This window comes from Akanthomyces muscarius, chromosome 2, assembly GCF_028009165.1.
Source record: "Akanthomyces muscarius strain Ve6 chromosome 2, whole genome shotgun sequence".
In the NCBI taxonomy this organism is placed as follows: Eukaryota; Fungi; Ascomycota; class Sordariomycetes; order Hypocreales; family Cordycipitaceae; genus Akanthomyces; species Akanthomyces muscarius.
Window position 1 is genome coordinate 5,043,194 of NC_079242.1, and position 12,160 is coordinate 5,055,353.

A 12,160-nucleotide genomic window follows, 5' to 3' on the forward strand; every position below is an offset into this window, starting at 1 on the left:
CGAGAGCGTCGTTTTGCCAGGGAGGCGACGGGTTTGGGTAAGCCTTCAAAAAGAAGAAAACCCTCCGGACCGTGGCTAGTTCAACAATTAAAAGGGGGGAAGTGAAAATAAAACCGCCAAGAAGGAAGAAGAGAAAAGCAAAGGCCCTTTCTGTTCTTGGTGTGCTGGCCCTCTGCCTCGGCCACCTTCACCCGACCCATTCCTTGGCAGAGCTGCGTGCCACCAATTACGTATTGCAACCAAGTAAATGAAGAGTATCCCTGGAATATCGCAGCCGATGGATCTCGAGCGGCTTGATTGCGCGCATTTTAGTAAAGGGCCCTCAGCCGATCGGTAAGCCCTCCTGCCGTGTAGAGTTGACTAAAGCCGGCAACGAGGTGGACCAATCATTCGGCGGGTCTCTGGGGCAGTGATGAGGCGTATTAGCCAAGGAAATCATCGTAATACCCAGAGCAGCGCTGCTGATCGTTACGTAGCTACGCCGCGGAGTGAGTATCGAGGGAAGGGCCTCGGCCCGTCGCTAATGTCTCTGCCTGTGCAGAGGCGTCTTTAGCAGGTAGCGCCATGACTTGCGTGGGGCATCAACCGTGTTTTCAGCAGATTATATCATGCACCTAAGGATACAATTGATTTTGTTAAAGATATCACTCGGCCACTTCCCGAGATAGAAGGAGACGCATCATCGACGGCGGAGGGAGGCCATGCTCACTAGCCAGCCGCTCACACTAAGCTTCATCACATCAGATAGAATCGGATAATAAGCTCCGCATCACCAAAGAAAAAGAAAATCAGCTCGTGTTTGTGAATGTTCCGTTGAATAATCGCAGTTTAATACGGACGAAGATCTCACTGAAAGCGTATCGAATGAAAGCTTGGTGTGTTAGTGCTTACGCTAAATCACCACGGCCCATTGTGGGGTGACTGTACCCGCGGATTGTGACGAGTAGTTGAACGAATCGCGAGGCGTGTCCACGAGCTTAATCTGACCGTTCGCCCTATGATCAGGCAGGCCCTAAACAACGAAACCAAGCCTTACGGCACTTGGATGGTGAAAGGGGTGGATCGTTTATCCAAGGCTTTCGTCCATCCGGCCGGCAAACTGAGGCGCCCCACGCAGCCAGCGGCACGCCGGACGCACGGGCCACCGAGAAACAGGACCCCTGCATCCAACGGCAATATCCGTCAGATTCCTATCGGGGTGAGCCTGGCCAGGACACACACAAGTGTCTTTTTTCTGGTGTTATTTTTGACTGGCCAAGCCCTATGTGCGTGTTCTGGCTCAAGCCTTGAATTTTACAGCTCAAAGGCAAAGGGAAGACAGCTATGGATACGTCGAGCGGCGTGGTGAACTAAAGAACGAGACGTGATGATGGACAGCAACAAAGTGAGACACTGTCGATGGCTTCAAGTCTTCGCATATGCAGGGGGGACGGAGGCTTAATACAAGCATGTATTCAAGTTCTCACATCTGCAAGTAGAAGGTCGTTTGCACCAGCCGTGCAGCTCCAGCTCCAGCCCCCAACAGATGCATAGATCGTATGGTCTTACGACGGACCCTCGGCCGAGTGCTAGCTTGCTTTTTTCAGTTTTTGATGAGGCGAAGGAAGGCGGGGCATAAGCACGGAGTACAAAGGGGTGCGTGAGGCGCGGATCACATACCAGTAGTTGCAGATCTACCACACCCACCCGGATCTCGCAAGGATATCCACATAAACTTACAACGTAGCATGCATGACTAAACTATTGTATGTATGCACGTGGGTGTTAATTACATGGCTAGCTTTCATATTGACTTTATTGACGAATCTGATGAAATTGAGAAACTTGAAAATGTTGTGTCTACCAATTCGCTGGCAAACGTACAGTGTTGTGCAAAGTGCAGGCACCTCGTTGAACTAACTGCACGCTGCTTTTAGTCGTAACATTTATCTAGCAGATTGACCATTTATAATTTATATACCCCAACCGAGCGTGTCTCACAACTCACACTCACACATAGGTGCTTACTAGTTCAAAGTGCTGCTACTTAGCGGGGTGCTTGTGATTGAGCTGAGTATCGTCTCTCAACCTGGCCAGCTGAAGGGCGACACGCAGCTGTGACCACCCCAGCCAGGTCATATAATCGTCAGTAATAAGGTGGTAAGCGCTAGAAATTGTTAAACGAATAAACCTGCATCATGCTGGAAGAGGTATTGAGCTGCAGGTTCACTATCCCCATCCGGGTCTGCTCAAGACAATCGACAGGAGGAGTGTACCGCGTCATATGCCCATTTGGGCTTCTCAATACAGTCTGCTCGAGGAATGAAGTGTACCTGCCGGGTTGCTGCAGACTCACTGTGCCCATCCCGGTTTCTCAAGACAATCTATACGAGGGCTGTACCACGTCTGAAAAGTATATAAGGAGGGCGCTTTCCTACCCTTTGTTCAACTCTTCTACATCATCATCCAAACAACAATCCAAACAATTCAACTTCAACTTCAAACCCAACTTCAATCAGCAATCATGCAGTTCTCTACCGTTGTCACTACTCTTTTCCTCGCCGGCTCGGCCATGGCCTGTGCCAACGGTCCTTACAAGACCGGCGCCAGCTGCGGCGGAAACTGTGCCAACGTCAAGCGATGCGGTGACGGCAACCACATTGTAAGTTCTCACTGTGAAACCCGCCCATACTCTACAACGGTCTGTCACGCTTGCCTCTGCGCTGTCAAAACCTTTGCGCCTCAGGACGCAGATGCTCAGAAATGCAGAGGACAGTCTGGAGCAAACCGGTGGAGTGTCCTGGCTCAAGATGCTAATCATATCGCTATAGATTCAATGCCTCGACGGATACTGGAGAGAGGTCCAGGCCTGCAGCCACTGCAAGTTTGGCTCTTGCGCTTAGAGGTGACCAGTTGGTCATCTCGTGCTAAATGTCAAGGAGTGGAATCTGTAGGGGGAGCCGCCTGAGGCATGATAGATACTAATTTAGTCTAGCTAGATTATCTTCTAGGGAAATGCCAGCGAGTTAAGAGGAGAAATAATTTGCTCGCTAATTGTGAAACATTACTATCTTCACACTTTGCTCTCTCACACCTTATACCACTAACTCATAGGGCTTCGCAGGGAGAAGAATATATATATATATATATATATATATATAAAGATGAACAGACGAAAAGATTTAATTGAAGCCACTGAAAACCCAGGAGCTACTCGAGGCTCACATTTGCATCTGTTTATTCCTGGTCTAATCCTTCGGGGGCTACCTTACCTCGACTTTTGTAGACACGTCTAATGCCTTGCATGAATATAACTGGCGTGGAGTAAATTGTCACTATCACCAACAGCGTCCATAGAATTTTTTTAGACTTTCTTTTCCACACAGATGTTCTACCGCTGATAGTATTCGCAAGTCGCCAATTGGCTAAGACATTCGTAACCCTAACCCTAAGAAGGCATATTTCCAATGCACATTCAACCTCGACTATACAGCCTCAGCCCCGACCCGGTACCAGGAGCTATTGAAACAGACATCATAATTTTATCACTGCGGTGAACACGCAGTCTTCTTCACGGCGATGATCAGGCAATCAAACCAGGCGTAAAGTACACCGTCAAGACGCCCTCAACGCCCAGCGTTCTGGCAGTGTTCTTGAACTCGCCGTGCGCAGGGCACTCGTTGTCATAGAACTTCATGTCGTCCATACAGGCGAACTCCGTTTTGCACACGACCGTGTAGCCTTGGGAGCGGGGGTCCTCCTTTGCGGAACCGACGACGAGGGATTTGATGCAAGGTTTACCGTCCTGCAGTAGTAAGAGCGAGGTACCTATTAGCTAGAAAGAAAAGAAAAAAGGAACAAAGAAAATTGATCAACGCGGGAATTCCGGCGAGCTTTACACTTGTAGAAATAGGACAGATTCTTGAAGCTTTTGGTTGTTCAAGGACAGAGACTTGCCTTTTGGTCTGCCTGGTTGACTTTGGCGTAGGCACTAATGAGCTTCGCCTGGTTCTCCTTGTCGGGGATCTTGAACATCGTCACACGATGGATTTGGTCGGCCATTCTGGCGGCGAGCCCAGCTATGTCTCTTCAATAAATCAGGCCGCTTAGTGGTGGACTGGACGTGGAGGAATAGGTGGAAATGGCAGAGTAACGTTTTTGATAGCTGTATCATGGGGAAGTGAACTTGTTCACTTGGCGGGGGCGGCAGTGGAGTAGTAGTAATATTAACGCCGGCGTCGTGTAAGACGGGCCAACATATCAGCAAAGAGTGAAGACCGCCTTGGCAGCTGGGCCAGCTCGCAAATGCGACTTTAGAAGTTTGGTGTAAGTCAGCACCAGGTCGTCCAAGCCACGTCGAGTTTCGCGCACTAATCATCCGTCCTGCAGTCTTTATTGGTTATTTGTTCCCACTTCGCCCTGAATTAGCGCTACCGCGGGGCTTTGCCTGGCGAAAATGATGCCCCCATGGACACACCGCGCGGCATCTCGCAATGTGAATGAAACGGTCATATCGCTCTTTCAGCTGCGATGCATGCTTTGACTCCTGATAGGCCGAAACACTCTGGCATCAGGGGCAAGGGATCTAAAGTAGGGAAGTTCAGGGAGTTACACCGGGCGGGGAGAGTTTACCTGCATGCAAATCCTTCTTGGGCCTTTTTTATGACACATCTGCCATAGGTGTGTGTAGATTGGGTTCCGCGCGAATATCCGTGAGCCACAAAAAGATCGGACGAACCCCGCTAGAGACTCCAGAACTTCTCAGCCCTCATCGCGGCGACGTGGGTGAACGGATAGTTTGCTTTAGCGTTGCCGCCACGGAGATGCTAGAAGCCTTCATCGTTCGTCGCATGGATTTAATCATCACGCGCTGTCATAGTCGCATCGAGCAGCTCCTAGCCAATCGGGGGCTTGAGCTATCCAGGCTGGCATTACTCGGTGGAACATTAGCCCATTGCAGATGAATTCTTACAATGGGCTGAGTCCTTTACAGCCACCGGGCGGGCATACAGGAACAGTACGATGAATGTGTTGAAACAAAAGCAGATATAAGCATGTTTCGTAAACAAATCCTTGGCATGCGGGTTTGACAAAGGCAGTTGACTAACAGTGGATAAAAAGCGTTGCGCTAGGTCTCAGCCGTTGATTCAGCCCGCTGGCCGCACAGCATAAAACTAATTTTCGCAAGAGACAGACGTACTTTGGGGTCAGAGTAAGCTCCTGCTGCTACGCGTAGGCTTTAAAGTCTCTAGACGGCTCCATCTGTGCAATCGGCGTACGGGCTAGCAATCAGGATGTTGAGCGGGTTGTCGCTCCATTGCATGTGTTCTCCCTGCCGCTTTGCGGGCTGAGTGGCGATGAGAACACCTCACATCGTACCAGCATGCGGGAGTTGCCGAATTAGCAGGCAGAAAAGAGCAGAGAAGATAAAGACTCTTGTTTGTTTGCTTTTCCATACCCTTTTCTGTAGCCGGATACAAACCGGGTGTCCGATTCTCTTCGGTAGTTCCATCGGCTATGCTTCCAGTAAAAACGAGAGGGCTTCGGGCTGTGCCGATTAACTAGCTTGCTAGATAGGCACGAGATGGATCGGTCAGGGACAGGGACTTGACGGACTCTCGTGGATCCGATGTGCGTGACTAACTACGGCATTCGTCTACGCTGAGATTCAACAGTAAATTGTACCTTTTCTACCCGCGCTCTGGCTGAAATACTTCACTTCTACATCCCACATTCAGCGCCCGCATATTGCGAAGAGCGCCACGTCATGCCTCGATCAGCCTTACCACCTCTCATTTTTCACCCGAATTCTTTTCTCCCCCTTGCAACGCCCTTTTGACGACGACCGCACTTGAAATATCGCAGACGCTGCAGCTGTTTGCCTCCCCGTCCGTCTATCCGCGACGACTGATTGCCACTGTGTCACCACGCTAAACCATAGCCTGTGGTTCTGGGCATGCGACCAGCTGAAAAGCCCGGTAAGCTGCGCGCCCATCTCAAGCAAAAGAAGCAGAAAAAGCCAGCTTACGACCGGCTAACCACGCATCGCAGCGGCTCGAAGCCTGCATGGATGTTGGACGTGTCGCGTCCGCCGCAAGAAGTGCGATGAGTGCAGACCCGTTTGCACGTCGTGCGCGTCGCTGGAGCTGGAGTGCCACGGCTACGGCGCCAGGCCCGCCTGGATGGATAATGGCGCTCTACAAAAGGAGCAGGCGCTGCGCCTCAAGCAAATTGTTGGCCAGACAAAGTCGAAGAAGAGCCGGCAGCGCGCCCAGGCTGCCTTCATCGCCCAGCCGAGCCACGACGTGCGTAGCGCCACACAGGCAGACGCTGCAGCCAAGATGATGGGCCTGCTCGACGGCAGAGCGATGCCACCAACAAAGCCACACTTTCAACAGATGCAGACACATCGCCCCGGAATGACAGCCATTGTTGACTCGGCCGGCTGGATCACGGCGCCGCCCAGCGACGTGACAACCGAGTCGCCGTCGCCCTTTTTCAGCGGCAGCAACGAATACTCGCCCAACTCGACAGGCCTCCACCGCAGCGCAGACACGCGACCCGGCAACATATCGCCAGCGTTGTTCGCGGATGCTTCGATTCCCGAAACCTCGAATCTGGTTGCATTCGTGGACGGAGATGTATGCTGGGGGGACATCTTGGCTGACTTTGACAACTTTCACGAGACAATCTTCCAAGATCGATACGCTCCGGCCGAGCCTACTGTGTCCGGCAATATCATGGAGCTGCAACAGACAGCGCCGCAGCGTGATCGACCATTGACGCCGAGTACTTCTGCGCCTGCCGCCACAACGGTGTCCAGCTGGCCGCACCCCGCCAAGGAGGAGGCCGCAGAGGAAGAAGCCGAGGACGTCATATTCATGCACTTTCTAGACCAGGTGTTCTACCTGCAGTATCCGTACTACCAATCGCGTGACGGCCGCGAACGGGGCTGGCTGTTTTCAATCCTGAGGCGCGTCAAGCCTGCCTACTACGCCACGCTGGCGCAGAGCGAGCGGCATTTCCTGGCGACGGTGCCGCACAACAAGGGCATTGCCAACAGCCTGGCGCAACGCCGCACGGGGACGACGTACTACGACCTGGCCATCCACGGCATGCGGTGTATCATGGCAGGCGTCAATAGCCGTACAAGCCTCGTGCAGAGCGTGGAAGCGCTCACTTCGCTCTTGCAATTGCTGTTTTTAGAGGTGAGTAACGAAAACAAATTGACTCAAAATGAGGCTGGCGAGTATTGTTGGCTAATGTAGAGAAAGGGCTTCACCGGTGGGACAGAAAACTGGAAAGAGTTGCTGCGAGCCGCCGCGAAATTGTTGCCTACATTGGTCAGCGCCCGACGCGTCCCGTCAACTCTCGAGCTGGGTGATCGCGGCTGCGGCGTCGATCGCTATCGTCACTCGGGCCTATCCCCGGACCTCGGCCGATCCTGCTGCGTGATGCTCGGCTCCTTCATCTCGTTTGACATCATCGCCGCCGCCTCGACACGCGGCGAGAGCTTCCTGGACGTGGACCACCTCAAGGAGCTGGAGAACCTAGGCACACCCGTGCAGAGCATGATGGGGTGCCGCAGCACGGTCATGGCGCTGATCTGCGAAGTCACGACACTCGATCGCTGGAAGAAGACGGCGCAGGCCGCCCACAAGCTGTCCATTGTCGACCTCGTCAAGCGCGGGGCCAGGATCGAAGAGCGACTCTGGCAGGAGGTATGGAGCAACAGCCCGAGAAACTCTTCTCAGTCGTCGCCCGGATCGACACCGCCATGGGAGCCGTCGGCGCCGCCGACGCACCCGGGTATCAACAAGGTGTATGCACTGGCGGGCATAATATATTTACACGTCGTCATGTCGGGCGCGCACCCGTACTTGCAGGAGATTAGGCAGGCTGTGGAGGCTGTTCTGGAGGCGCTCAAGGACCTGCGGGGCTCGGAGCTGCTGCAGAGCCTTCCGTGGCCGCTGTGTGTGGCGGGGTGTCTGGCGACGGAGGATCAGTACGGCGCTTTCAGACAGCTGCTGTCTGCTACGGAGGCGTGGGAGGCAACAGGCGGAACATGCTCCGCGGCCTACAGAATAGTCAAGGACTGCTGGGAAAGGAGGAAAGGCTCCGATGAGGACTCTGATTGGGCATCCATCATGCATCGGGATGGGCGCCATGTTCTACTCCGATGACATGGATGAGTGCCGCGTCAAAAACTACATCTAACTAAACGTGGGTGGGTACTGTATTTAAATAACTATGTATTGATTCCTTTTATTCTTGGTGGTCATGGTGGTCATGGTGGTCTCTACTTCATCTCCCCCTCACACGCTATTCCTATCTTGAGAAATCCTTGAAGCTTCCATGCATCGTGCACCCTTGAGCAAAGTCTCAAGGCTTGACGGCCTCTTCCTTGGCGCCCTCTTTGACGTCGCCCATGTTCTTGGTGATGCGCATGGCAATGTGCTTCTCCAGGTCCGGGATCGGAGGGTCCTCCTGCACGCGCAGCCCAATCGTCATGCGTGCGACCATCGAAAAGAATCCCAGCACGATAAACACCTCGACAATCTCATCCTCGGACATGACGCGGCGCGCCCACGCAATCGTCTCGGGAGTATTTCCCCACGTCGCGAGCGACTCGTCGAGGAGCGTGATGAGGCACTGCTGGCGCTCCGACCACACGCCCATGGCGAAGAGCTCCTTGGCCGGCAAGCCCTCGCGCAGCGCCGCGATGCGCTCCTCGCCCATGCCGTTGACGCGCGACACGGGCTCGTTGATGCCGAACACGTACTCGGCGCCGACGGTGCTCGCCATGCGCAGCACGATGAGCTGGTAGTCAAGGATCTGGATCTTGCGCGTGGCGCCATTGAGGAGCGCCTTGAGGAGCTCCATCACGGGCACGAAGAGGCCCGGCGAGCGGGCGAGCGTCGCAAAGACGTTGCGCTTGATCTCAAAGTTGCGCAGGAGCTCGGCGTTTGCGTCGTGCTCGGCGTCGGCGTGCCAGATGTCGAGGGGAGCGACAAGGGGCTTGCCGTCGGTGATGGAGTGACCTTGCTGATGCATTTTGGGTGGAGTGTTTTGCAAAAGTATGTGTTGAAGTGGACGAGGGCGAGAAGAAGATGGGTGTAATTGAGACGGGCCAAGACTAGATGACCCATGAAGGGTATTTATCAAGACGTCATTTTTTTTGTCTTGTTTGACGACCACGGCGGCTCATGTCGTGAAATATGGGAACTGTTCCAGAATGGCATTATTCCGAGATGTAATTGTCGTCTTACTCCCAAGAGCGTGCAAGTCGCGGACAACCTTCGCTTGTGCGCAGCAGCAGGAACAATAAGAGCCACCACCGCCGGCGTCAACGCTAGTCCGCCTTGGAACGAGGAAAACCTGAGATTCGCTTGCGCCTGGTTTGTCCCTGATCAGGCCATAAGACAGAGTCGCAGGGCAAAAATCACTGGCCGGGGCTGAGGCGTGCAAGCCGTGGTGCCTGGATCGGCGGCCCGCCAACTGTGTATCGCCTCACGCCCCAGAGAGTTACCGCCCACCCCCCTCCCCTCTCTGTGCCGCCGGTGGGCTCTGTTTACTGCCCGCCCACGTCAAGGCCATGTCAAGAAAGAAAAAGGAGAAAGAATGAGCTGGCTTGATAATAAAGAATCCAGAAGCTGACAAATTTTACTTTCGCTTATTCACCAGAGCGGAAGGAAACCCCGAGAAAATAGTCTCCTGTCTTGTCCTCTCCCACACATCATTGTCCATCTGACCTAGGTCAAAACTCGATCACACACCACCGTATGCTTTTTTATGAGCTCAGATTCGCACAAAAGAATCAATTGATCCCTTCTTACCTCCCATCCATTTAATTTCTCTCCGGTTCATTCTTCCAACGATCGAGTCAACATGGAGACCGAGACCGAACACGGCAGCCTCTCCAAGAGCAACGACTCTTTGCCTCGTCATAGCCCCCCGGACTTCGACGAGAAAAATGCTCGCAGCAGCTTGAACCAGCTGCAGCCGCAGAGCGGCATCGATGATGTATCCGAGCCGCCGCCGCCGCCGCGCGACATGCCCGGCTGGAAGTGGACTCTCGTCATCTCTGCCATCTACAGCTCGCAGTTCCTCTTCGCCCTCGACAACACCATTGTCGCCAACGTCCAACCCGTCATTGTGCAGGAGTTCAATGCCGTGCAGAAGCTCTCGTGGCTGAGCGTCGCCTTCCTCATCGGCGCCGCCAGCACCAACCTCGTCTGGGGCAAGGTCTACGGCCAGTTCAACGCAAAGTGGACGTACCTCCTCTCGGTGCTCGTCTTCGAGGTGGGCTCGACCGTCTGCGGCGCTGCGCCCAACGTCGACGCCTTCATCATTGGCCGTGCCATCTGCGGCGTCTCGGGCGCCGGCATGTACGTCGGCCTAATGACCATGATTGCCCTCAACACGACCCTACAGGAGCGGCCCGTCTACGTTGGCGGCACCGGCCTCGTCTGGGGGCTCGGCACTGTCCTGGGCCCGATCATCGGAGGCGCATTCACCGACTCATCCGCCGGTTGGCGATGGGCTTTTTACATCAACCTCGTCATTGGCGCCCTATGCGCGCCCGTATACATCTTCATGCTCCCCAGCAAGGACCCGCGTCCGGGTGTTTCTGCCAGGGACCGCTGCCGCGAGTTTGACTACGTCGGTGTCGTTCTCATGATCAGTGCGTGCGCCTGTTTTGTCATGGGCGTCTCCTTTGGTGGCGTCACGTACGCGTGGAACTCTGCCCAGATCATCGCCCTCTTCTGCGTCTCAGGCTTGCTTTTCATCATCCTCGGCTTCCAGCAGGTCTATACGGTCTTTACCACTGTCGCTCGCCGCGTCTGTCCCGTCGAGTTCTTTGGCAGCCGTACCGTCCTGATCCTCTTCGCCATGACGGCTGCTGGCGGCACCGGAATCTTCCTGCCCATCTATATGGCGCCGCTGTATTTCCAATTCACCCGCGGCGACTCGGCGCTGCAGTCGGGCGTGCGACTCCTGCCCTTTGTCTTCCTCGTCATCTTTACCATCACCAGCAACGGCGCCCTGCTTGCCCGCTGGGGCCTGTACATGCCCTGGTACCTTGTTGGCGGCATCCTAGTCTCCGTTGGCGGCGGTCTCATGTATACCGTCACCCTCACCACGTCCGTCTCCATGGTCTATGGGTACACCGTCATCCTCGGCTTCGGAGTCGGGCTCTTTGCCCAGGCGTCGTACTCGGTTGCCCAGGCCGTCGTCAAGCCCGAGCTCGTGCCCTCGGCTATTGGCTTCATCTCCACAGCGCAGATTTTCGGCATCACCCTTGCCCTAGCCATTGCCAACGCGCTCTTCCTCAATGAGAGCGAGCGCGGTATCCATGCGCTGCTGCCGAACGTCTCCCTCGAGGAGATTGAGCAGACCATTGCTGGAGCCAAGTCGGAGTTGCTGCACCAGCAGAGTGCCGAGATGACGACCAAAATTCTGGAAGTTATTGTCAATGCCCAGAGCAGGACATACATTCTGGTGATTGTCGCGGGTGTGCTGGTGACCCTGTTGAGTCTGGTGATGAAGCGCGAACGGCTGTTTATTAGCACCGCGGCTGGCGGCGTGTAAGCCTGGGGACTGGTTCACTAAACTTCTCGATCGCCATGAAAGATGGGCGCATTGGAGCGAATACCCAAAAATGGATGTTACTTAGTTTACAGCAAACTACTCTGCGGTACTGCTTTGACAGATTTCAATGAGAAGTGTGCCAATGCATCTCTGTCACTCTTCTCTGCTCGGCTATTTTAACGTTGTAAAATTAGTTGATCTCGCTGCTCCTGGCTGGGTTGATTTCATCGCGAACTGCTCCCTACCTGCAAGGATGAGGTGAAGCGAAAAAATCCGAAACACGGTTAATTCTTATACTTTCCAAGAAACAAAATCCATCATCTTACCTTTACAGATTTTTAATAGTAGTTACTAACTCTGTCTCTGTTGCTTAGCACATTTGCTCGGCCTGCCTTTACGTGGGTTTGGTGACAGCCTTAGTCGGGGGACGCACTCAGGATGGCCGATGCCTGAGCTAGAAGGCTCATTACGAAGCACATTACAAAACCAGAACAGTTAAAACTCTAGATGGTCTCCGTGAATTACAAATCTAGCCTCAACCCTTACCAATCATGATTAACTGTTCTTCCTTTCTCCTCCTCCTGTCGTA

General features: G+C 53.9%; 6 protein-coding genes across 6 annotated transcripts; 3 read left to right on the plus strand and 3 right to left on the minus strand.

The window, feature by feature from the left end:
• Positions 1-788: 788 nt before the first annotated feature.
• LMH87_004816 (uncharacterized protein) lies at positions 789-1,729 on the minus strand (the record flags this gene model as incomplete). Its single annotated transcript, XM_056196091.1, has 5 exons — positions 789-871; positions 928-1,012; positions 1,549-1,572; positions 1,660-1,673; positions 1,720-1,729. 5 exons carry the CDS (start codon positions 1,727-1,729, stop codon positions 789-791), a joined length of 216 nt encoding a protein of 71 aa, XP_056049655.1.
• Positions 1,730-2,503: 774 nt separating this feature from the next.
• Positions 2,504-2,882, plus strand: LMH87_004817 (uncharacterized protein; the record flags this gene model as incomplete). Its single annotated transcript, XM_056196093.1, has 2 exons — positions 2,504-2,641; positions 2,811-2,882. The coding sequence occupies 2 exons, from the start codon at positions 2,504-2,506 to the stop codon at positions 2,880-2,882; spliced, it is 210 nt and encodes a 69-aa protein (XP_056049656.1).
• A 680-nt stretch (positions 2,883-3,562) lies between these two features.
• Positions 3,563-4,041, minus strand: LMH87_004818 (uncharacterized protein; the record flags this gene model as incomplete). Its single annotated transcript, XM_056196094.1, has 2 exons — positions 3,563-3,784; positions 3,937-4,041. The coding sequence occupies 2 exons, from the start codon at positions 4,039-4,041 to the stop codon at positions 3,563-3,565; spliced, it is 327 nt and encodes a 108-aa protein (XP_056049657.1).
• Positions 4,042-5,935: 1,894 nt separating this feature from the next.
• Positions 5,936-8,162, plus strand: LMH87_004819 (uncharacterized protein; the record flags this gene model as incomplete). The annotated part of the gene is made up of 3 exons (XM_056196095.1): positions 5,936-5,957; positions 6,031-7,187; positions 7,254-8,162. The coding sequence occupies 3 exons, from the start codon at positions 5,936-5,938 to the stop codon at positions 8,160-8,162; spliced, it is 2,088 nt and encodes a 695-aa protein (XP_056049658.1).
• Positions 8,163-8,361: 199 nt separating this feature from the next.
• Positions 8,362-9,033, minus strand: LMH87_004820 (uncharacterized protein; the record flags this gene model as incomplete). The annotated part of the gene is made up of 1 exon (XM_056196096.1): positions 8,362-9,033. The coding sequence occupies one exon, from the start codon at positions 9,031-9,033 to the stop codon at positions 8,362-8,364; it is 672 nt and encodes a 223-aa protein (XP_056049659.1).
• An 834-nt stretch (positions 9,034-9,867) lies between these two features.
• Positions 9,868-11,571, plus strand: LMH87_004821 (uncharacterized protein; the record flags this gene model as incomplete). The annotated part of the gene is made up of 1 exon (XM_056196097.1): positions 9,868-11,571. One exon carries the CDS (start codon positions 9,868-9,870, stop codon positions 11,569-11,571), a length of 1,704 nt encoding a protein of 567 aa, XP_056049660.1.
• Between the last annotated feature and the right edge of the window lie 589 nt (positions 11,572-12,160).